The sequence below is a fragment of the Ambystoma mexicanum genome, chromosome 6p (assembly GCF_040938575.1).
Source record: "Ambystoma mexicanum isolate Mex_15411 chromosome 6p, UKY_AmexF1_1, whole genome shotgun sequence".
NCBI lineage: Eukaryota > Metazoa > Chordata > Amphibia > Caudata > Ambystomatidae > Ambystoma > Ambystoma mexicanum.
This window is the reverse complement of record NC_090935.1, coordinates 407,568,844-407,593,691: the sequence shown is the minus strand read 5'-3', so window position 1 is coordinate 407,593,691 and position 24,848 is coordinate 407,568,844. Positions and strand designations below refer to the sequence as shown.

Sequence of the window (24,848 nt, the reverse complement as noted above, 5' to 3'; positions counted from 1 at the left end):
GTTCTCCCGTACTTGTTACACCTGGCAGAAGGGGGCCTGGCGTTATCCATTAAGGTGCATTTGGCAGTGATTTCTAGGTTCACGAGAAAACGCCATACTGCTCCTCTGTTTAGTGATCGCTTGGGGGAACATTTTCTGAAAGGGTTGTTTCGGACATTTCCTCCAGTGAAGAGGTTTGCACCAGTGTGGAGCCTCATTGTGGTCCTTTCGGCTTTCATGAAACCTCCTTTTGAACCCATGTCGATGGCTTCCTTGAAGTTCCTCTCCTGGAAGGTGGCTTTTCTAGTGGCGATTACCTCGGCCAGGCAGGTGTCAGAATTGTAAACACTGGTCATTGATCCGACCTTAGCTAAGGTTTATGAAGCACATGGTTCTCCTGGCTACTAACCCGCACTTTATCCCGAAAGTGCCATCGGCATTTCACAAACTTGCCTCTATTGCATTACCCTCGTTCTTTGCTAATGCATCAAGGCCAGCGGAAAAAAGGCCCTGCATTCTCTGGACGTTAAGAGGGCTCTAAAGTTTTATCTGAATCGCACACAGGACTTTAGGAAGTCAAAGCAGCTGTTTGTGGTGTTTGGGCCCTACAACAAGGGGCAGTCCATCTCCAAGCAAGGACTTTCCCGCTAGGTTTCCTCTACAATTTCGTGTTGCCACACAGAAGCTGGCAAGCCTTTGAGGGGTGCTCCAAAGGCTCATTCTATGCGGTCCACAGCGCTGTCGGTGGCGCTGTGGTCTGGGATACCGCTGGTGGTCATTTGCCAGGCAGCCTCCTAGGCGGTGCCGCATACCTTCACCAGGCATTACTGTCTGGGGCATCAACATGTGGAAGATGTGCAGGTGGGGCGTGCCGTCCTCCAATGCCCGTTTCAGTAAAGTAGGCCCTGCAGCTTCAGGGTTTTTTCTGTTTGGCTATATCACTTGCTGGGTTTGTTGTCTCATGTATGTCATAGAATGGTATTGGTTGGTTTTCCTGTGACACCCGCCACACATTGATTGTACTGCTATGTAATCTATTCACATCATGCGAATCCATGAAAGATCCAATCCTGGAGAAGAGAGTAGTTTCTTACCTGTAACTCCATTCCTCCAGCGTTGGTATCTTTCATGGATTCCGATGTGCCCACCGGCCGCCCCTGCAGGCAAACTTCGGTTCAGGTTCCCTCTACTTTGGAGGTTAAAATATGAAGGGAAGCCACGTGGCCGGGGCTATTTATACCAGATGTCCTATTGGTGGGGCCTAAAGCACACAAAAAGCACTTCGATGTGACACCAAGTGTCGAAGTTTTCCACAGGAAACTTTAAGTTAAAGTTACTGAGGTTTCCTGTCCTGACAGGGAAATATTCACATGTGAATCCACGAAAGATACCAAATCTGGAGAAATGGAATTGCAGGTAAGAAACAACTCCCTGTCATATTATACGCGAGTGCTACTTTTCCATTGTTCCTGTATCACAGCGTTCACTAACTACTTCTATTCGCTTTAAACCATACGCAAGTGAATAGGGAACTGGATACTGTTGCCAGCAATGCTTGTGCAAGGTATTAGAATACAGTACTTCACTCACTGGGTTCTTTAACAATTGCTCTGCGGGTCACACTGCTTCCAGGACTTTTACTGTTTCTGGCTGCTTAGGGACCCACACCCTTCCTCTGTGAAGGAGTCTCCAGTCTGGCCACATGTTTATGGAGCCCCTCTTGCACCTGAGACCTGGGGCTTGACAACTGCTCCTTGCCTCGGTCGCCAGCATGTTTGATAACCGGCAGCCACAGCAATCGGGCACCCGTGGGGAAAGACCGCTCTCCTGGATGCCTTCTGCCGCTCAGCCTCTGCACTTCTGAGTTTGGGGGAACAGGACCCTCTCTGAACAAGCAGATGAAATCTCCTGTCTCCACGTTCCTGCGTCCCTTGTGTTCTCCCACTTCTGCTTGGTTTGTCAACCTTGTGCCTTCTTCCTTTTTGCCACTTCTGCTACAGCTTGCATTCCAGTCACAGTTCCAGCTCCTTCCAATTGCCTGCACTTGAGGCCTTTTTTGCCTTCCAGGTTCCTTTGCGTGTGGGCTGTTAGACTTAATTGCCTGACTACTGCAACTTTGTCTCTTCCCCGTCCCAGTACTCCTGGGATTATGAGACTTGCAGTCGCCTTCAGCAAAGTTAGCTTTTTTTAACAATTGAGTTCATTTTAAGGGTAGATGCTTTCCCAGGGTATTCAGAGTTTGCAGGCCCGCAAGGTCGCAGCTCATTGCCGGATAGCTCCAACTGTATCTGGTCCCGAGACTGGGTAGGCCTTGCAGTCCAAGGGAGGTCATCAGGTTTGGATCTTACCTGTTGCACAAAAGAAAGGGCTGCAGCGGTCACTCAGTTGGCCTCTGACGGTCGCTGGAGGTGGCTGCAGGCATCCTTCTTTCTTCGGAAAGGACCTTGCAGTGGTCGACTCCGGCTTCTGCTTCAAGTCTCTCACCTTTATTGCAGGAACCCAGCCAATCAGCATGCATGCTACATTCAAACTTTGGTTGGTGGCTGTCCCATTAGGATCGGCAGGCACCTAGTCACAGCTGGATACCGGATAAGAAAGACCTGGAGTTTGTGTCCTCCCAGCTTCCTGTCCTCCCAGACACAATGGCGGCTCCAGGCAGGCTTCCCCCATGGGAACCGGGCAAAGACGAGACTGATCCGGACCGCCTCATCCAGGTTGGCAGAAGGCGGCTTCAGAAAGGACAAGTTGTCATGAGTGCATGAAAAAAGAAGTCGGCGCCTTTTTTTAGGTCAATGGTGCCCCATGTGTCCCTTACCGCAGCTGTGGGTACAACCTGTGATGCAAGTTTCACGAAAATCAGTAGAAAACATCCACTGCCACCAGCCACTCAGACAAACTTGTCACTGTAACTGGAAAGTGACAGAAGAAGTAAGAAAAGGGATACTCTGTCCTCCCTCAGCACTCCACATAAGGTGTGGTGTGCTGATCTCACAAAAGAAAAGTATAGCTAGGATGAAAAGTATACCCCTTTCCGTGTAACATATGTTCACACAGGAAAATAAAAAGGAAAGCTCAAGGAGCTTCCGGCAACACTGCACAGAAAGTGCTGTATGCTGCAATAATAAAATGTAGATGCCATAAAACATGGAGGAAAGCATAACCCCATTACAAAGCACCCAAAAGCGGTAAAAAAAAGGTTTCCACAGTTAGAGTAAGAGAGTGAATGAGTGGGAGGGAAATGTTCCCTCTGATTCAAGAGAAATAGACCATAAATTCAATATAGTCCAACAAAAAGGCTGTGGGACTCAGAGTGGGAAGAAATGCACTCAAAAAGGAAATTGTACCTAACAAATATAATGGGGCTGGTTGAGGTAAGGCATGTCCCTCCTGGACGCCACCTCGACTAGAGTGAAAGTGGAACATTACAGGCAGGAGAGTGGAAGAAAAAGGGGCAAGAATGTAAAACTCATTCAAAGGATAAGCACAGAGAAGAACACAGGAGTCCAACTAAGGACGAGGAGGGAATCAAGGGAAACGAGAAAGGAGACAAGTGTCGAGGGAAAAAAGGACGACTCTCAACTCTGGTGGATTGATGAACACTTTACTACTAAAATGTAGTTGCAGTACAAACCCAACATCAACACAAAAAAGTTCTGAGCGTTCCCTTCCATCCAAGTCCCCTGGCCTTTATACGCACCAGGGCACATGCTTTCCAATGTAAGGGGTGGTCTCAACAGGTCAAGGTTGCACACTAAATTCATTTTGCTAGCAAAGAACAAAGCATCATTATATCAGCCTTTGACACCATTTGTGCTCTTTCATGTAAGTCAATGTTACCAGTAAGGTCACCCTGTCGTACCTCAGTCAACGTGCCTATACGCCTTAAAGATTCCCATATTCTTTGAGGCACGCAAGAGCATTAGCAATATGACGTCTTTTCATTTCCCAATTTTCCACCTCAGTCCCCTCAAGTGTGACCTTCACTCCAGTCTCATTACAACCATCTCTAGAGGAACAAACATCACATTCCATCAGGTCATAACATTTTAAATCTTCTTCAACATGACAGTAAAGCACTTGAACAGGTTGTGACACTTGAGAACAGGTGTTACATAACTGATAGTAAAGGCTTTTCCCCACCATTTACAGACAAGACAGCCCAAGCGCATGATGACTATGAGCAGGATCTGTCGGATAGATGCCCCCAAGGATCCCAGTTGCCCTTCGATCCATGGATGAAGGAACAGGATGCCTCCGACCTTGTCTGCAGGAGGCTAACAGTGTGCTGAATGTGAGTAATGTCATAGATATTGCGTGCGTTATCTACTATGAAAGTGCAGCACTCTTTACGACTGTACAGGCATCTCCCTGGAAGGACATCACCATGTTGAATGCCATGAACAATGGTTTGCAGGGCTACCTGTTCCCAGGACCACTTCGGTGAGGAGGCTGTTACATTGTCTGTATCCTCCACCAACAGTGAAAGCTGCATTAACTGATTTCTGTTTATTTTAATCCCCAGCACTGGTATAAGGTAACCCTGGCCTCCAACAAAATCTTCCCATGAAAAGCTTTCCTTAGGGCGAGCTGGTGTGGTGAATGTAGATGTGTGACTCTGACTCACTGCAGGCAGAACATACCCTATGTAGCAACTCCCTCCCCAGCTAATGGGTAACCACAGGTATCCCTTATCTCCACAGATGAAATACGTTCCTGGATAAGTAGCATATCCAGCCCGGGGACATGTTAAATTCCGGTCGAGGGCAAATGAAACCATATCAATTACCACAATAGTGTTAGTGGACTGTTAATACTGGCATCTGTTGGTTCCCATGAACACTGACCCTTGGTTAGTATAACACAGAAGACCCACTGCCAGAGAAGATCAGTGGAGGGCAGCGGGCTTTCTGTGTATTATGTTCAGCTCAGGGGAATTTGGAGGCCCAGTGAATCCCAACGGGCCCTGGACATTCCTACAGGGTTTTTGACTGGGAGACCAACTTGAAATCCAACCCTAGATCCACTGAAAGGGGATTGGTGCAATAGGGAATCAGGAGGACAAATCCTGGGGCAAGTAGCATTGGTGAACCCCCTGAGTGGAACATTCCTGTAGGTGTGAGGTGGTGGAGCAACAGTGGCGGAACACCCGCTGACCGGCTTCAGGTCTCCCCCCTCCACCCCCCCAAATTGTGGGCTATGCTGAGCCTGCAATGCATTTAATCGTTAGAACTTGCATTGGTATGCATATTGTTTAAGGTAATTGAAATCGTGATGCGGCTTTAGTACTTGAATGCCAGTGGAGGGGCAATTGGAAGGGAAGAGGGGGAGACGGCTCATTCTCACAGCAGTCCCTAAGCGCATGCTTTCAGACTTAACTGCTTGTAACATTGAAGCTGCACTAAAATAGTGCATAAAGAAGTTAGATGGCCCCACACAAATACGTTTGCTCCCTCCATCATCGCTTAAGTTACCGCCTCTCCCAACATTTGAAGGGTTAGCCGCCACACCCCGCCCCGCTCCGAAATGTAGATTACGTTTCGCCCCTGTGGAGCAAAAGCGCTTGTGTCGTGGGTGTGATGTACCAAGATGACTTGGCAAAAAAACTCACTGTGGCCCGGCTTAACGCACACTATAGAACACTTTTGTTCGTCCCTTTCCGAAGGAGTGGCGGGAGCCTGCGGAGACGCCACAAAGCCAACTGGCGGTGGGTGGGGGGGGGCGAGAGCGCGGCAAATAGTCTTTTGAACAGGCCAGCCAGCCTCTTACCAGAAAATAACACTTCATGGGATTAGCAGATTTTGTGGGGTTGAGGGGGTTACTCGCAGAAAAATAGACAATGAGTAGATCTCCCCCTCCGGTGTTTTGAGTGACGGGCTGTCATGGCTGTGCAGTAGCCTGGATTTAGTGGCGATTAACGCACCCACGCCACGGGCGGTTACTAAAGTCCCCCAGCATCGGCTCGCCGACTTCAACTGTGCAGAGCACGAATGCAAGATAAGGGGGGGCAGAATAGCAGACAGACGACGGCAGCGCCGTATGAAAGAAGTTCTAAATACAGGTTTAAACACCGCATCACCAGTTATTCCGGACGCACCCCGGCCACACTGATTGAAGCGGGCCTGCCATCATCCACAGGGAAGCAGGGAGTGCTGCTCAGCAGAGCCCAGTTGGCACCGCTTGCTGTGGGGCGTTATGGAGTTACTGCCAGCGTCGCGTTATGTAATAGTGTAATGCGATGCTCCCTCGGCAGAACACGCCTGCTCGTCTTCGCTCAGTGCAAGTGCGAGCCAATCTCCGACACCAGAGACCATGCCGTCCCTTTCACAGTAGCCATGCAGCGCCTCGGTGGCCTCGAAATCAGTCCTCCTCCTGGTTCTGCCGCATATCCCGTATTATACTAGCATTGCAGCCCCAGTCTTCCTACACTTCTGCTGCAGGCAAATTCTCTACCTGCGTTTCGTCACAATGCGTGATGGACAGCCGCCTTCAATAATCGGCCGGCGTGGTCACCCGAGCTTCCTAACCTGATTCCTCTGCCCAGCCCCGACTTGCACATTGCTTTCCTTCCGTCAATGAGCGTGGCTGTAACTGCTCTCTGCTGTGCTGTCTGTCCTTCGGAATATATATGCCTTGATCACGGTAGACTTTATGAATGAATACTACTGCCACCTTCATTCCCCCTCCTGCCACTGACTCTCACTCTGACACAGCCCTTACTAACCTCCAACTCTCCATCTCCAACACCCTGGACATCATTGCCCCTGTCATGAGGATTTGCATAAAGTCTGCCTCCAAGTGCAACTCCTGGCATGACCCTGACCAGGCCTCTCTGAGACGCAAGTGCAGATCAGCTGAGCGGAAGTGGCTGGGTTCAAGCACATCCCTCCTCTGCCGCCTGCTCCAAAGGCAGTACAGACTCCATCTGCTCGAAGAAGAGGACCTATGTCCAAGCCTGCATCTTTTGCAAGGAACTCGCCAATCCTACTACAGTCTGTTTCTCCTCTGCCCTCCCTGGTCCTCTGCACTTCGCTCGCCTCTCACTTCATTACTAAAACTCAGGACATCCTGTTCTTGCTCTCCTGTACACCGCTCCTTTCTCCCTCACCCCTCTCTGGCCTCCCTTGTCATCCCTTGCTCCTTCTCACCTACTCTCCTCTTTCTCTGTCACTTGATGAGGTTTCTACACAAGTTCGCGCTATGAAGGTGCTCCCATGCTCCTCCAGAACTATCAAGAACAACATTTCCTCCCTTGCTCCAGCCGTAGCTGGTTTCTGCAATCACTCCTTTGCTACTTGATCCGTCCCCTTATTCCTAAAGCACACCTTTGTGCACTCTCTCCTCAAAAAGCCTTCTGCTGCCCCTTTGTGTCCGGCTAACTACTGCCCTATTTCCAGGACCCTCTTTCAGCGCAAACTCTTGGAGAAGCTGGCCATCTCCCAGCTTATCCACCACACTGAATCTGTTGGGTGTCTCCATGACCACCAGTCTTGCTTCAGAGCTGCCGTAGGCACCTAAAATGCACGCCTGAACACCTTTTGAAGACTTGCTCTCTAATTTAGATTCCAGCTCTTCTTACGTTCTCATCCTTCTTGACCTTTCCACTGCCTTTGATACGGTCAATCATGCCACCATTATAAATCGACTCTGATACCCTTGGCATCCCAGATCTGGCTCTGGACTGGCTGACTTCCTTCCTCTCTGACCAACCTTCACACGCCCAAATGGGCCCTTTACTCTCCTGCATCTCACTCTCCACCTGCAGTGTCCATCAGGGCTCTATCCTCTCGCATTGGCTTTCCAACATCTACCTTGCCCCTCTAGCCCATTTGATCTCTGCCTTCTTTCCTAACTTCCAGTGTTATGTGGACAACACACATCTCTCCTTTAAGCTTCCCTCCTCTGCCTTCTCCTCTTTCATTCCTGACTGTCTTCTATTCAAGCATGGTGCGCTGTGTGGTAATGTAGCTGGTAGCTATGATACAACTAGTATTGTGATGTTAGCTTATGTGGAATGTAGGTGCTCTGAGTATTCTGAGAGTGGCGGTTGAGAGACCAGAGTGAGAGTAGCCATTACTGGGTGTGGGGCAATCCCGGAGTTCCTCATGTGTAACCTGTCTTGTGGACCCTACCATCCCTGTGTTTGTACTACAGAAGTTGATCCTGCCTTGGACAATAAATCTTGTTGAACTTACCTGCTTCTCCTGCGACCCACGTTATTACACTGGCGACGAGGATCAGATGGTAGGTGGTCTCACTGATGTCATCTGGTGCTGCTGGGGGGGTGAAGTAAGTTGAGGACACCGCCCCTGTCGACCGGTCCCACACCCAGGAGTTCCCGTTTCAGCTTGTCACGGCTTTGAGGGGGACCAAGGCGTTCAAGGCGTAGGACGCCATTACGGATGGTTGCCATGTTCCATCTGATGTCCTGGCGTTGCTTTGATTGTCCATGGTAGTGACCATGGCAGCCCGTTCCGACTGGTGGCTGGCCCCGTGTTTCGTTGCCAAAGCGCGGTGACTGCGGCTCCGTAGGATGTTGGATGACTCATTCCGCCGTTGTGGTCCGGGTTGGAATAGCATGCACTACCCAAGCGGCCGCACGTCAGAGCTCCAGCCAGTGATGGTGACGAGAACAAGAGAGCTTGCCAGCTTGGGGGCGAGGATTATGTCCATGGCTGGAGAGCAGGAGACTGTTGTTCCGGTGTCTCCTTTGGATGAGTGCCCAGGGGTGGAGGCGGAGTCCCGGCAGGTCTTTCCGAGCGAATGCAGCGGTGTGCAGTGCCTGGGTAGACGCACCGGGTGCACCATCCAACAGTCTGAGCATGGGGCGCCGGCAGCCGTGGGTGCCTGGGAACCATCCGGTGCCTTCCACGCAGAGGACAAGTGGGACTGTGGAACGTGGGGTCTCGGGCACTGGTGTTGGGTATTGGCGTGATCTGGCGGGGTCCGCTTCTTCCAGCATTGTGATGACGTTTGTCCGGAGAGGGCCATGTGTGCCAAGTCACGTGAGCAACCGTTGGTGTGCCTGCGGGAGGTGCCCAGCCCACACCAGTGTGGAAGTCACGTGGAGTATGGCGAGTCTCTATGTGAAGACCAGCGGGAGGTCGTTAGGAGTGATAAGCGACGACTGGAGTTTCTGGGGTTTCGGAATGGATCGTGGTGTCGGTGTACAACGTCTTCAAGAGGAAGTATATTGCGAAGGACTTCCGGAGACAGTTTCGAGTAACACGGAAAGTCAGGAGATGCCTACAAAGTCCGTACGAAATAAGGATGGGGCAGATTTGTTTGAGTTTTTGGATGACGTTCTGGGAAGTTTTCGTGAGCCTTCAGGACGTGACCCGGGATAGAGCCACAGTTCTTTAGGTGAGCTGTCATGGGCCGGTTCTCTTGTGTTTGTGATTATGTTGTGGCCCTTCGTTAGGGGTGTAGGTTCATTGGTTCCCAGGGTTAGTTGGGCTTATGTTGTTAAAGGCTGTTGTCTTTTCTGTCACGTGTTCCGTTGTGGCCTTCGTGGGTGTAGGTGCCCTGGGATATTTTTGTGATGTATTGCCCTCTCAACGGTCATGTGGAGAGGGGGCGGGTGCATATGGTTTTCATTTTTGGGAGTAACCAGCATTTATTTATTGATGTTTTCCGAACTGGAGTACGTTGGGATTTTTTTTTTTTTTTGGATTTCCATTTGGGGACTTTTTTTTAAAGAACTGGCGGGCTAACACTGGATGAGGTGTTTATGTGTTATGAAGATATTCTCTGCCATTTTATTAGACATTGACATTCCACCATGTTTCACCAAGTGTACTGTTCTATCATAGTGATGTTTAGTTAGTTGTGTGCGCGAAAGAATGTAACTGTGCAGTGGTATGGAGGATGTGGAGAGTGTGTATTTCTAAATTTTGGCTTGGCCTTGGAGTTAACAGGCCAGTGTGGGCACGGCGTTGTCCGTTGACTTCACCAATGAGTACGGTTGCTGTAGAGTGTAAGTTTAATTATTGCAGATGCCGGGCGGGTCTGTATTGACTTGGGCAGCTGTGTAGTTTTCTGTGCGATGCAGTACCTGTGTGTTGCCAGTACAGATGCCGGGCGGGTCTGTTGTGACTAGGCAAGGGAACTGTTGAGTGTCTTGTGCAGCTGTGCTGTTTGTACGTGCTTGCTAGTGCGGGTCCGGTTGGGTCTGTAGTTACTAGGGCTGTGGCACAGTTTTGTACGTTTAGTGCAAGGGCATATATTGTTGTTGATTGAACTAGTGTGTAGATACTGAGGCTGTGGTGCAGTCTTGTGCGCTGGGCAAGGGGTATGTGTTGCTGTAGATTGAACATTAATGTGGTTGTCTTTGCTTGGCGTTGTCTAAAGCAAGGGCGGGTTCTTATGTTCACAGAGTTATTGATGATGTTTTCTCCTGAGTGTGCATATGGTTAGCGTACATAATTAGGTGCAGGAGTTGGGAGTTCCGGTTTGGAGTTGAGTGTCTGTTTAGGGCATAGTGGTTAGTGAATCATGTTACCACTGTGTCGTGGTGTTACCACTGTGTCGATTTTGATCAACACCTGTCTGATGATAGGTTAGTGACTGTGTGTGGGGTGCAATTTGCTAAATATTAGGTGAGGTTTGTAAGTAATGTTGACTAGTTATGTGGGATAGGTTAGAGTTGAGTGTGGTATTATGTCTTCATTCCATCAGATTAAGGGTTCTCGGCAGGTGTTGGTCATTTGTTGTTGCTCTTGGTAGAGCGGGGTAGTGCTCAGTGGTGGCAGTGCTGAGGTTCTGTGGGGCAGCCCAGGGCATAAGGAGTTAGTGCGATGTTGGTCACGTGTGTTAGTGATGAGAATTTTGTCTCCGGACATTAGGTAGAGATAAGCGTGGCAGGCTTATGTTCTGAGGGGCAGCTCAGGACGGTTGGAAGTGCCGTTTATTATTTCTAGTCCTTGAAGGTTCTGCCGAGACAGTTCTAGGCTATGGGTTCATGTTAGAGTGTTTGTGGTTGGCCTATTTTGTTAATTTGCACGGGTCCGATTGGCTGGTGAAGGTACCTTATGTTTCTTGTTGCAGAGCTTCTGATCATGGACGGCTGCTGTGTATTAGAAGTTAGGTGCTTGGTATTCGTTCTTAGGGAAGTGTGGGTTAATGCTGGTCAGTTATCCATCCACTTTCGCTATGTGGTGTCTTCCTTTGGATTTATCTGCAGTGGTGTTCCCCTAGTATGTGATGTTGTCCCTCTATTCTTGTGGCTCTCTAGGGAGGGAGAAGTGTGGTAATGTAGCTGGTAGCTATGATGCAACTAGTATTGTGATGTTAGCTTATGTGGAATGTGGGTGCTCTGAGTATTCTGAGAGTGGCAGTTGAGAGACCAGAGTGAGAGTAGCCATTACTGGGTGTGGGGCAATCCCAGTGTTCCTCCTGTGTAACCTGTCTTGTGGACCCTACCCTCCCTGTGTTTGTACTACAGAGGTTGATCCTGCCTTGGACAATAAATCTTGTTGAACTTACCTGCTTCTCCTGCGACCCACGTTATTACACGCTGCTAACAATCTCAGCCTTAATGCCAGTAAGACTGATATCCTTCTCATTGGGACCCCAGCTCCCTGCGTCCCTCCTACACTCCGACTGCCCCTCTCGCCATACCCTCCTGTGAGGCAAAAAACCATGGTGTCATCTCGCTCGCTCTCTCTCTCTCTCTCTCTCTCTCTCTCTCTCTCTTTCTCTCTTTCTCCCATTGCCAAGAAGGCCCACTATCAGCTGCACCTCCACAGACACTCGCCCTTTCCTCACCTTCCCCAGAAACTCAATGTCTCCAGAGCTCTGGTCCTCTCCAGGCTGGACTACTGCAACAGCCTCTTGCTCAGCCTGCCTAACTCCTCCCTTCGCCCCCTTCAACTAACCCAGAATAGGACTGCGAGACTTATCCTTGGCCTCAAGCCCAGGTACTGCATCTCTCCAGACCTAAAATCTCTCCACTAGCTCCCGTTTGCTGCAAGGATCAAGTTCAAAACCCTCTGCATCACCCATAATGCTTTCTGATGCCTGGGCAGCCGCTATGGCCAAAACTCTCTCCCCAAATACCTCCCTGCTAGAGCCCTTCAGTCTTCTAGCCAGAGGCATAGACAGGGTAGGGCCTGAGCGGGGAAGGCCCACCCAACATCTGCAAATGCCCCTAGAGAAGCACTGTGTCGGCATTTACAGATGTTAATGTCATGTCAGTGGGCCCAACTACATTAGCTTCAGACTCCACTTATTTGACAATCGTGGATACGCATCTGATTCTACCTCCAACTCTGCAGATCAGAGAGTGGGGGGTAGATTCCTCCTCTGTAGGTGCCTCCCTCTAGAATGGCCTCCCTGACCCTCTCAGACTTCAGCCGGATCTCCTTAAGTTCCAGAAGCTTCTCAAGACCCTCCTTTTCTCTCTCCCCTGCCCCCCCCGACTCCCTTATTTCCCCCTCGCCTCTTGACTGGCAGCCTGGTTCTTTCAGATTCCTACAGGGCACCAGGCCCTCCTCAACCAGTCGACCCCTGCACTGTCTCTCATGACAGCCTTATCCTTGCACTTAATGCGAGGACCCTCTTCACCTGCACTCTCCGCTTTCCACAGGCTCTGTCCACCTGGCCTCCCCTGACCCATGGGCCCATCCGCCCTGAACGGCACGTCCTCCCTTCTCCCCCCCCCCCACTTCTTATTGTTGCACTTGCACGATCCGAATGTCATAAGACCTAGTAGGACCATTTTTGTTTTTGTCACCCCTGCCCCCCCACACCCTCTCTTGTCTTGTTGCGCCTGGAAACACATTGTGTGTACGTGCATTATAAATTCCCAATAAATACATGAAATTCATGTTCAAGCACCGTGACGTTTCTATTCTCTGGCGTCCGCCAAGCATTTGGCAGTGGGGACCTGGCGATAGACCATTTGCAACATTAGTTTCCAAAATGTACGCTGAGCAGTTATGGAAATAAAGCACGTTGTCTGGCATTCAGTATCGAACTTGGCTGTTGTTTAATATTGATGCGCCATCTAGTGGACGTAGTACTGAAGTACAACCCCACTGTTCTCAAAAGCCCCATCAACGTGACATAATGGAGTATTAATGGGTTGACCTTGTGTATGGGATTTTAGTGAGATGCAGATAATATAAACTGACAATTGGATCACAATAGACACCGAAAAGCGGTGACTAGAACGCTTGGAATGAATCGCGCCACTGTTCATTGCTCCAAGAAGCTTATATGTATTCGTTTCTTTAGTCCGTATGGAAAGGATCATACGCAATCATTCTAGGTCCATTAACAATGCGAGCACTTAGCCTAGCAGATCGTGTTTATGTCCCTTTTGCACGGGAATGCAAGCTGCGCCCCACACTTGGTCCTTGTTGGGCATCATTCTTGAGGGGTGCTTGCATTCCTTTGCAGAGGAGACATTGAGGAACAGGAGTACGCTGGAACAATAACCGAGAGGGATCGGGAGAGGAGTGGAAGCCAAGGTCTTAAAAGCGGGGCAGATGAGGTGGGACGGCTCTTGTGAATATTAAGGGACTCGTCCCGGCAGACGTGGCACTGAAGGTGTAATGCATCTTTGAAGCTTTAGTTTGCGGTATTAGACGAGCAGAAGATTGAAGCCCTCGAGGCTGGGGTAGGGCGAGATGGTCGGGGATGTGGCGAGGAGGGATGTATGTATCTGTGAGTGGACAAGGTGTGTGATTTTGGCAGCTGTGAGGTAGAGGACCACAGGCCCCGTGTCCGCCGTAGACGTTCCATGGACACAGCACCCAGTCATGTCTTCAGCTTCCTCGCACTGCTGACCACTCCAAGCTCTCCCCTAATGCACCCCCCCCCCTCCACATCTCTGCTTCCTTGGACACCACAGTGTCCTTTCTCCTACTCGCCACACGACCCATGTGCAAGCAAGCTGCATTGAGTAACAGCCTCTTGGAGTACCGCTGCGTACCTGCCACCCTCTAGCAGGCCACAGAGAATATACCACTAGTGGAAAGAGCAGGGTATTTAGGAGTGCTTTTCCCTATTCCACATTGCTGTCCTGTCCCTGCCTTCTCCTCTGCGATGTCTTATCTTGCGCTGTGGCAGTGGGGACCTAGGCCTCTCCCAGTGGCTTCTGCTTCTTCTGGTGGCATGCACTTCGCATCCTGAAAGAGGTACAGGTAAGTCACTTTATTTTGTAAAAGACCCCTTAGCACGGAGACCCTCCCCACAAGAGCTGCCTCCTCCCACATGTCTCCACCAACCGACCCTTGTTCCAGATTCTGCCCTGCAACCAGACATAAGACGCCAACATCCGATGCCACACCTACTACACATGTTAATGAACGGCCGAGGGAAAGTGCCCCAGGGTTCTGTGCAATTGAGGTCTAGTGTCAAACACACACTGCCTGGCAGCCTGGCATGTGCTGTCCGGCACCAGGGCAGCTCCCGGGGCTGCCCATTCTGCTCGCAATGGGCCTCTGCCACAACGCGTCTTGTGAAGGTGCCGCTGCATTCTGGTTTACATGACTGTTTTCACAGTGCGTCTCCATCTTGGGAATATACACTAGCACCGAGATGACAAAAAGCACTAACACATCACTGTTCATATTTTTACTTCTGAATATTTTGCTTCCCTCAGGGCACGCTTGCAGAACGTATTCGTGCTGGGGGTGCAGGAATACCAGCATTCTACACTCCAACTGGTTATGGCACTTTAATTCAAGAGGGCGGGGCACCGATCAAGTACAACACAGATGGAAGCGTTGCGGTCCACAGTTCCCCGAAAGAGGTACCCACTTCATTCTCTCCTATACATGTTTCATGACTTGGTCGTTTAAGTTCAAGCTTCTCTATCGTCAGAAGAAATATTCAGATCACTTTGGCATTCGTTTTCTCCACCAATCTGTACACTCAGCCGTTTAACTGCCTCCCTCACTTTCCATGCCCCCCCCTCCCGCTTTCCCCAGTTACCTGTTCTATTCTCCGTGCAGTGGTCGTTACTTACTGTCATGCTTCTTTAGCGTCGACCTCTGCCTGCATACTGAGCTCCCTCTTATTGCTTTAGCCCATGACCGGGGAGGCCATGGCAAATTGAGGCTAGAATGCATATTTTCAGCTTGTATCCAGGCATGGCATCTCCACACATGATCTTTCTGCCCATTAAACAAATGCTTGCAGGCATTTGCTTGAGGGATATGTCGAGGTAGTTGTATTAATTTAAGTGGGAGGTCATTGATGTCTTCAGGAATTGCAAGTGCATTTATGATCATGAACATTGGTAGCTAATCCGAAGGTCCACCGGAGTTGTAGCCTCAGCAGCGTTATGCTTGACATCTGCTTTAGTAATGTACCCTCCCGTGCTTTGTATCCCACCCCAACCTCATTATCACTATTGGTACCGATCCTAGCGTTTTTAGTGCCCCTTCCTTACTGTACAGTTGGCCAATGGCTGTTGAAGACCTGGTGCATAGAGGGTTGGCACATCTTGGTGAAGTTTTGAGAATATTCCTACTGATCAAAAATGGATTGGGTGAATGGAAGAATATTGGCAATAGGGGAAGGAAGTGTAGGAGGCCTAGAGTCTGTTGCATGCTTAATGACTGTGGCTAGTGGAGCTGAGGGGCCATTCGCTAGCCAATACCAAATGTGCTGCATACAGTAGTCCATGCCCAATCCCTGGCTGCAACAATAACCCAAATAAACGCAATCTAACCATTACACACCAACCCTGCTGACATATAAAAGGCAGAGTAGAGTGGGTGTGCAGAGTTTGGAGTAGGAGGCCAGTGCTGGATACAATGTGGCAGTGCAGAAAGGAGGTGAAGGAAAGGTGAGAAGGTAGAGGAGGTGAAGAAAGAGGCAGGGAGGGAACCAAAAGGAGGTAATGGAGAGCAGAAAAGGAGGCTGAAGTGAAAGACCCCCGATTGGAGGGAGCGAGCCCGAGATAAAGGAACAAAGAGCGGGACAGAGAGCGAGAATGGGGCAGGTGGTGAGGGACTGGAAGAGCGTAGGAATAGAGTAGAAGACGGAGGAATTGAGCTGGTGGAATGTTGAGTAGGAAAGAGATAAAAACAGAAGGTGAGGAAAAGGGAACAAGGAAATAGAAAGCATGGCAGAAAGTCTAGAATTAAGAGGAGACCAGGAAATGTGCAAAGGGGGAGGGACAGGAGGGACTGGCAAAGGTGGAAAAGAAGGGAGAAATCCCCTTTGAATGCTCTTTTTATTAATACAAATATGCACATCCTCCATTTCAGCAGGTGATCGGCCGAAATTGAGACAGTTTGCATAACACATTAACATTCCTTTCTCCTGCGGCTGCATAATAATGCGAGGGCAAGGAGCCTGCTGTCCAACAGCTCTCAGTAAATAAAGCCCTTGCATGCCCAGACACACCTAGGCGAGGGCAAGGAGCCTGCTCTTCAACAGCTCTCAGTAAATAAAGCTCTTGCATGCCCAGACACACCTAGGCGAGGGCAAGGAGCCTGCTCTTCAACAGCTCTCAGTAAATAAAGCCCTTGCATGCCCAGACACACCTAGGCGAGGGCAAGGAGCCTGCTCTTCAACAGCTCTCAGTAAATAAAGCCCTTGCATGCCCAGACACTCCTAGGCGAGGGCAAGGAGCCTGCTCTTCAACAGCTCTCAGTAAATAAAGCCCTTGCATGCCGAGACACACCTAGGCGTGGGCCTGGAGCCTGCTCTTCAGCAGCTCTCAGTAAATAAAGCCCTTGCATGCCCAGACACACCTAGGCGAGGGCAAGGAGCCTGCTGTCCAACAGCTCTCAGTAAATAAAGCCCTTGCATGCCCAGACACACCTAGGCGAGGGCAAGGAGCCTGCTCTTCAACAGCTCTCAGTAAATAAAGCTCTTGCATTCCCAGACACACCTAGGCGAGGGCAAGGAGCCTGCTCTTCAACAGCTCTCAGTAAATAAAGCCCTTGCATGCCCAGACACACCTAGGCGAGGGCAAGGAGCCTGCTCTTCAACAGCTCTCAGTAAATAAAGCCCTTGCATGCCCAGACACTCCTAGGCGAGGGCAAGGAGCCTGCTCTTCAGCAGCTCTCAGTAAATAAAGCCCTTGCTTGCCCAGACACTCCTAGGCGAGGGCAAGGAGCCTGCTCTTCAGCAGCTCTCAGTAAATAAAGCCCTTGCATGCCCAGACACACCTAGGCGAGGGCAAGGAGCCTGCTCTTCAGCAGCTCTCAGTAAATAAAGCCTTTGCATGCCCAGACACACCTAGGCGAGGGCAAGGAGCCTGCTCTTCAACAGCTTTCAGTAAATAAAGCCCTTGCATGCCAAGACACACCTAGGCGAGGGCCTGGAGCCTGCTCTTCAGTAGCTCTGAGTAAATAAAGCCCTTGCATGCCCAGACACACCTAGGCGAGGGCAAGGAGCCTGCTCTTCAGCAGCTCTCAGTAAATAAAGCCCGTGTATGCCCAGACACACCTAGGCGAGGGCCTGGAGCCTGCTCTTCAGCAGCTCTCAGTAAATAAAGCCCTTGCATGCCCAGACACACCTAGGCGAGGGCCTGGAGCCTGCTCTTCAGCAGCTCTCAGTAAATAAAGCCCTTGCATGCCCAGACACACCTAGGCGAGGGCAAGGAGCCAGCCCTTGCATGCCCAGACACACCTAGGCGAGGGCAAGGAGCCTGCTCTTCAGCAGCTCTCAGTAAATAAAGCCCTTGCATGCCCAGACACACCTAGGCGAGGGCAAGGAGACTGCTCTTCAGCAGCTCTCAGTAAATCAAGCCCTTGCATGCCCAGGAACACCTAGGCGAGGGCAAGGAGCCAGCCCTTGCATTCCCAGACACACCTAGGCGAGGGCAAGGAGTCTGCTCTTCAACAGCTCTCAGTAAATAAAGCCCTTGCATGCCCAGACACACCTAGGCGAGGGCCTGGAGCCTGCTCTTCAGCAGCTCTCAGTAAATAAAGCCCTGGCATGCCCAGACACACCTAGGCGAGGGCAAGGAGCCAGCCCTTGCATGCCCAGACACACCTAGGTGAGGGCAAGTAGCCTGCTCTTCAACAGCTCTCAGTAAATAAAGCCCTTGCATGCCCAGACACACCTAGGCGAGGGCAAGGAGACTGCTCTTCAACAGCTCTCAGTAAATAAAGCCCTTGCATGCCCAGACACACCTAGGCGAGGGCAAGGAGCCTGCTCTTCAACAGCTCTCAGTAAATAAAGCCCTTGCATGCCCAGACACACCTAGGCGAGGGCAAGGAGCCTGCTCTTCAACAGATCTCAGTAAATAAAGCCCTTGCATGCCCAGACACACCTAGGCGAGGGCAAGGAGACTGCTCTTCAACAGCTCTCAGTAAATAAAACCCTTGCATGCCCAGACACACCTAGGCGAGGGCAAGGAGCCTGCTCTTCAACAGCTCTCAGTAAATAAAGCCCTTGCATGCCCAGACACACCTAGGCGAGGGCAAGGAGCCTGCTTTTCAACAGCTCTCAGTAAATAAAGCCCTTGCATGCCCAGACACACCTAGGCGAGGGCAAGGAGCCTGCTCCTCAACAGCTCTCAGTAAATAAAGCCCTTGCATGCCCAGACACACCTAGGCGAGGGCAAGGAGCCTGCTCTTCAACAGCTCTCAGTAAATAAAGCCCTTGCATGCCCAGACACACCTAGGCGAGGGCAAGGAGCCTGCTCTTCAGCAGCTCTCAGTAAATAAAGCCCTCGTCTCACTGATGATCTTTTGCTTGAAAGGCACTTATTCTCTCTATGCTGACGTGTCGACATTTTTCGGTGAAAGCCAACATTGTGGCAGTAATTACTGTGTGCAAGCATGCTCTTTTGAAGTGAAAATCTTGGTATTCATTTGAATTAGCCTGGTTCTAGATTTGAGTTGATAACTTACCTTTTGTCACCTACATTTGAAAATCCTGTGTTGTCCAGAATTCACTGCCTCCTGAATTGCTGTACTTGCAGCTCTTTACACTGCTAGTCACGGGACAAACTTCTGTAGTTTTCGGAAACCTATATTTCCCTGCAAGTGCAGGTTACTTTTGTTTAGTTGTCAGCGCGCTCGGGCTGTTATGCGCTGGTCCGTGTCGTGATGCGCGGCCACAAGGCTCCGTTCCAAGTGCAAGTGCCTGTTCCTTGCAATCCTACAGTAAGGCTCTAGGACACTGCACATTGCAATTGGATTTTGGGTCTTCATGAAGATTTGGTGTCGCTCCTGGCAGTAGAAAACGCTACGGAGGGAAGTCCTGGTTCAAAGCTTGCTAGCTGATTGTCAAGGAACCGACAAACCCAAACCCGAGAAACGGAAAACGATATCACCCCACTCCCCCAGGAGGAGCATTGCCCTTGTCCTTTGCCAAAGACAGCAATTTTGCTCAGTTCGTGGGGAGGGAAAGGGCTGACGGAGCGATTGCTGTTGGCCACAATTAAACTTGTTGCAAAGCTGGTAAATACCCCAGTTACGACAGAAACGGGCCTGGGGTTCAGTCACGTTGAGAATGATTACACTGACACCATAGTCAACCAGGCCCTTTTAAAGCAGGCACAGATAGACTTAGCTAACGTTATCATTCCCTAACTGTTGCCAGAACTTGATGGAAATTGCTTAAAAAAGCCTCCTAGACACCTGAGCATTGCACTGCTGAACACACATTCAGTACCAAAACATGCACTGGAAATACATGATTACATTAGAGAACCAGCCAGATATTGCGTTTCTTGCCGAGACGTGGCTACAAAAAGAACATGGCCCATGTATCGACTTGGCCACATCAGAAGGATATTACATATTTTGTTAAGAAAAACGACTACAAGGTCAGGGGTAAGGGGTGGCCGAAAGAACGGGGACTTTTTGAATCTAATATAGAGTGCACTAGTTGTGAAATCCTTCATGTCAAACTGTTCCAGACTAATAACACCTGTGTACACTGTAAGGAAGGCATGGTATCAACAGTAGGACACACAAGTGACCACACTTTAAGGCTGTTTATTGAACTTCAAAAAGGGTTTGAAAAACACCCATCTAATCCTAAATCTTAAGATGGGAGCAAGCTATGACCATCAAATAATAAAGCAGTCCTAGTGGTGTCTTGTCAAAATAAAAGGGCATACAGTAATAAACCTATTGCCAGTTCTTGCCTCTAAATACAAATAGTGTGTGAACCCATGTTATTTAAAAGAAAGAAGTGTTCAAGAAATGATGTCAGGATATTCAGGCTGTTGGCCTCCCTTCCCCATGTTTTCCGCACGGGACAAGGCAGCACACTCGAGCTTAGCACAGTCTCTGGCACCAGGGTGCAGTTCAAACATTAGTATCAGGGCCTTCTCTGCCCAAGTCTTTGTCTTTCAATGTCTCTTCTTTCAGAGGGCCTGATGCGACAAACAATAAGTTCCTTTCCTCTGATGATTTCACACATACTCAATTTCTCAGGTGATTCAGTATTCATCTCGGATTCCCCTCAGCCGGGCTCAGATCCGGTTTAACAAAATGTTCAATCAGTCTCCCACTGCCAGATTCGGACCACTTTTAATTCACTAACACAAACTTGCTTTAACCCAAAGCTTTCAATTGATCTCCCTCATTCGGGCTCGGACCAACTTTATTTTCTTTGTCATCAACTTTCTTTACTGTATCAGCATCGAAGACTTTCAATTGTGCACAGGATTTAGCTTGACCCGTTGAAGGACTACTTCGATTCACAATCCTTTCCCACTCTTTCACTTTTTCCACTTCTCAGTTGGATACCTTACAGAGACATTCAAATGAGCACGCACGTGGTGCCGGACCACTCTGTCAAATGTATTGTATCTTGGTTTCAAAGTTCAAATTACTTGCCTTGGTTATCGCATGCGTTTCATACACTGTTCGTTCGCTTCAACACTCACCATACAATGTTGCCGCTTGCAACCATGGCTTCAACACAGACCAGTCTGCTATCGGTCTCCCCAACTTGCCGGCTGTGTTGATTTCACTGGCGCTGCTTTGTTGTTGAGCCAAGGACCGTACCTTGATTATCGATGCAGGAGGGCCCCGGGTACCTCCGATACACAATGCAGTATTCTTCAGCCTGGTTTCTTGGTTTTGCGCTTCCTATTTTCGAGGTTTTGTTAAAGTAACAGTTCCTTGTCTAAAAGGTCAAGGGCACTTCCCTCCCTTCTATTTTGCTGTCTTTCTCCTTGTGTTAAACTGCTATATTGGAACTGCTCTTACCTCATGAACCTTGCCTTACTCAGAGTATGCTCTCGTGCTCCGCCTTTTATCCATGTGCGTGATGGTCAGTAATTGCCTGACCCTGCCTGACCATTATCATGGGACATGTCTGGTATACAGCTCGGGTTATAGTCCATTTTCTCTCATAGCGAGCTATCCGTGTGAACGGGTTTGTGTTGTGAAGAGGGGGTTGAGTTCCTAAGTAATCCTACCTGGTAGGATGGGGGTAAAGGTAGGTTATTGTGCAAATCTGAATAACCCCAGTTATAATCAAAGCTCTGCCTGTTGCCTCTCTCACCACATCCAGCATGCGAAAACCCAAAGACTTATGAATCACATTGCAGACCCCCCTAGAGTAAACAGATTATGAATCAGAATATCGGTGGCTCCCCCATATCTTAGAAAGTTGGACTCATTGGCAGGCGGCAAGTGGGTCTCTTGAAGGAATGCAATCCCAACATTGTCTAGCTAAATACAATGGGAGCTGCCATGCTTTGGACGGACAGTTAAGGCCTCTGATGTTCCATGTCAGAAAGCCTGTTCCTTTATTCATGGCCATGCCCACCCTCTGGCAGTTCCATAGCTAATCTATCCTTCCGCAGCCAGCTGAATGGTCTCTGTATCTGAACCTCATCCAACCATACGTAATAGCATAGCTGCAGCACGTCTATTTCTGGTGCTGCCTCAAACCAATAAAAAACCATGAACAACCCTGAATCCCATCCCACTTCCCCACCTCACCACCACCAGCAACGCCTACTTGCCAGTAAATCCCCAAAACCCATCCATCCAATACCCCAATTCAACAAATGCATATGCTTGAGGGCTGCATGGACCATAGCCAGCCCGCTCATACATGTGCAGTACTACAGGACCCTGGCTTACTATTTACCGCTATACTTGAATGGCCACCAACATCAATCAGCCATTGTCCTGGGTTCGTGAAACAGTGGGTGCCTTCCCACTCCCTCCTGTCGGTGAACCCCTTGGGAGTGAGTCCAAGAACTCTCCTACCTCTTCGGGCGTGGTGAATAATAGTCTTCCTTTATGTTTCACCCAGAGATTTGCTGGGAATAGCATGGCATATCCCATCCCTTTGTCTTTACATCACTTTTTCACCTCCAGGTAAGATCTTCTCGAAGCTTGAACTTTGTTGGAAAAGTCTGGAAATATCCTAATCTGGTCCCCTTTGTAGAATAGCTGACCTTCACGCGAGTACCTGAGTTCAAAGTTTCAGTCTCTGTAGTTCAACAGGCGCACTATTATCAGCCTTTCCTGTGAGCCCGGAACTGGTCATTTCCCGGGGATGCCATGTGCATGTTCCACCATAGAGGCCAGGGAGAACCCTTCCAGAATCCAATGCCTTGCACAGGATGGATTCCACAAACAATTCGATTGGGCCCCCTTTGGTTGACTCAGGGATACCAACAATTTGCAAGTTAATCTGTCTCTATCTAGAATCTAAATCCTCCTGTTTTTCGGTCAATCCCTTCAAGGCTTACTTCATCAGCTCCACATCACTGCACACCTTTGTGGTCTCATCTCCTACACATGATATCCTTAGTTTTGGCTTTGTCAAGGCGGTCACCATGCTTATCTAGCATTACGTTCATGTGGTCCATCTTGCAGGTCAACGCATCCAGCTTGTCTAATGATTGTAAACCTGTTTGCAACTGCGTGAACATGTCCTTTATCTAGTTGCTATGGAAGGCACATCAGGCATCCCCAGTACTTGTTCAAGGAGTACCGTTTCCACCGTTTTCCCTTTTTTGCTGGTGACTGGGGTTTCAAAGGGAAGCTTAGTTGGTGCTTCTCAGTTTCAAAGTACGCACCAACCACAAAAAATGAGGAAACCTAACTTCGGAGTGCCGAGTTGTCTTCACTGGGATCAGACTACTATACGGCCTGCACTTCTGTGCCAGTCCACTGTACATTCGTGCCTCCTTCCACTACACTGCGGGTCGTCTTGCAGTGTGTCTGGGAGGGCAAGGCATGCATGCCACTTTTTTTATAAGGGCCTTCAATCCATGCTGCCAAAGTAGCCTCCTTTCCTCCTGAACCCTGCTGCGCCGAGCCCCTCCTCTGTCAGCGGCCGTTACACACGAGGCCTGATATGGTATTCGGGTGGTTTAGGTGCCTCTGCAGGATAATTGGCAACCTCTCCACCTCGACTATTATTTCTGCCTCCCCACCTCTCCTCGCCCTGTTGTCTCCCACACCCCGCTGCTGCGGGTAGCTCAGTCCTTTCCGCCTGCCACCTCTCGGCAGCCCCCTGCAGCCGTCGCCATCATAATATAGGCGTAGACCTGGTTCGGTCAATGGTGATGGTGAGACCCTGCTCACCTAACAAAACAGAGACATAGGGCCCAGGCTGGGGACTCCCACCACTTCTCCGCTTCTCCGACTATTAATGTGTCACCTCCTCAGGTGATTTGTGCGGAGAGCTGGATTCCTCGTCCTCCTGCGCCTCGTGGCCATTGACCAATGGTGTAAGCTCCAGGCCCAGATTCCCTCAAGTAACGATGATACCTTCCCACACAGACCGTTATTTCCACAGGGTGTCCGCACGTTGGCTGTATGACTAGGCCTTCTCACTGCCAGCTGCCACAGGATCTACTGCCTATCACAGTGGTACCATCCAGTGCACTTCGTATGAGCCTGGTCGGGCAAAAGCGGTCCGCTCTATCCACTGCGCCGCACTGCACTCCCAGTGATTCAACGAGGCCCCACCTTCCACCACTGGAATCTCTCGTAGCAGCGACATCAGTGCCGCACTACCCATGTCTCTACCGGAACACCGATCTCCGTGTCAGGTACACAGATTTTCTCCCCAAAGCATCTCCTGCAGCACCATGTCCACCACCTGGTAGTCGCACAGATTTGTCGTTCCACATACATTTTTTTGGATAAAGCACTGGATTTATGTGGGATTCAGTGGAGCTCAACTAAGAGCAGCCATCTTGGTTGGGTTTAGCACCCGGCCCCTCCCCCCATCCTTTGAGAAACCTTAATTTTACTGAGGGGCGCCATTTGCCATTCTAAAATTATTCTAAGCCGAGAGACAAATGCTTATTTATTTGCATCTGGGATACATATGTCCCCCATCTCAGTGTAGGAGAATATCAAGTGAAATTCAAGGTGGTCGGTCCTTCCAGACAAACTTATCCATTTTGCTTCGAATCTGATGGGTGTCAGGATCTGGCACGTCAATTAGTAGGGCATGAAAGACGTAATGAAAGCAGGGCATAGAGTTCATTTTTAGGCTAGAAATTCCGACATGGATGTATCGATGGCTTTTTTTATGTTCAGGCCTTTAGACTTAAACCTTTATACCTGCACTGCTCTTATTTATTATACTTAACTCTATTACTACTTAAGTATTTTTTGTATCGTGTGCAATCGGTTTTTTGAACTTGCATCCCCCAAACCTTCTGTTGGATGGGCTCCGCTCTCTCCCTTGGAAAAGTCTGTCAGCCTGTTTTGCTCATATACGTTGCTTTTATTTATTATTATTGTACTTATTGTAAATAGTAACGAGTCATGTCATTATAATTACATTCATTTCAATGACTTCATATTCATTGCATAAAAAGACAAATTATAAAACTAAATGTTCAACTTTAAATACACCATTTTGTGTAATATAGAAGTTTCTCGTTTTGATGATCGTTCAATAAGTGTTTCTATCTCTCATTTCGAAATTAACAATGTACTCTTGAGGAACTGAATCTC

General features: G+C 49.4%; 1 protein-coding gene across 3 annotated transcripts in view; it reads left to right on the top strand.

Moving 5' to 3' along the window:
• The window catches only part of OXCT1 (3-oxoacid CoA-transferase 1), a 1,005,602-nt gene that overhangs the window by 364,521 nt on the left and 616,233 nt on the right, over positions 1 to 24,848 (top strand). For 2 of the 3 annotated variants that reach the window (XM_069627204.1, XM_069627202.1), the window contains one exon: positions 14,585 to 14,734. The exons of the other annotated variant lie outside the window; for it this stretch is intronic. In XM_069627204.1, the coding sequence (XP_069483305.1) occupies positions 14,585 to 14,734 (150 nt within the window). The remainder of the gene's footprint in view (positions 1 to 14,584; positions 14,735 to 24,848) is intronic. 3 annotated transcript variants of the gene reach the window in all.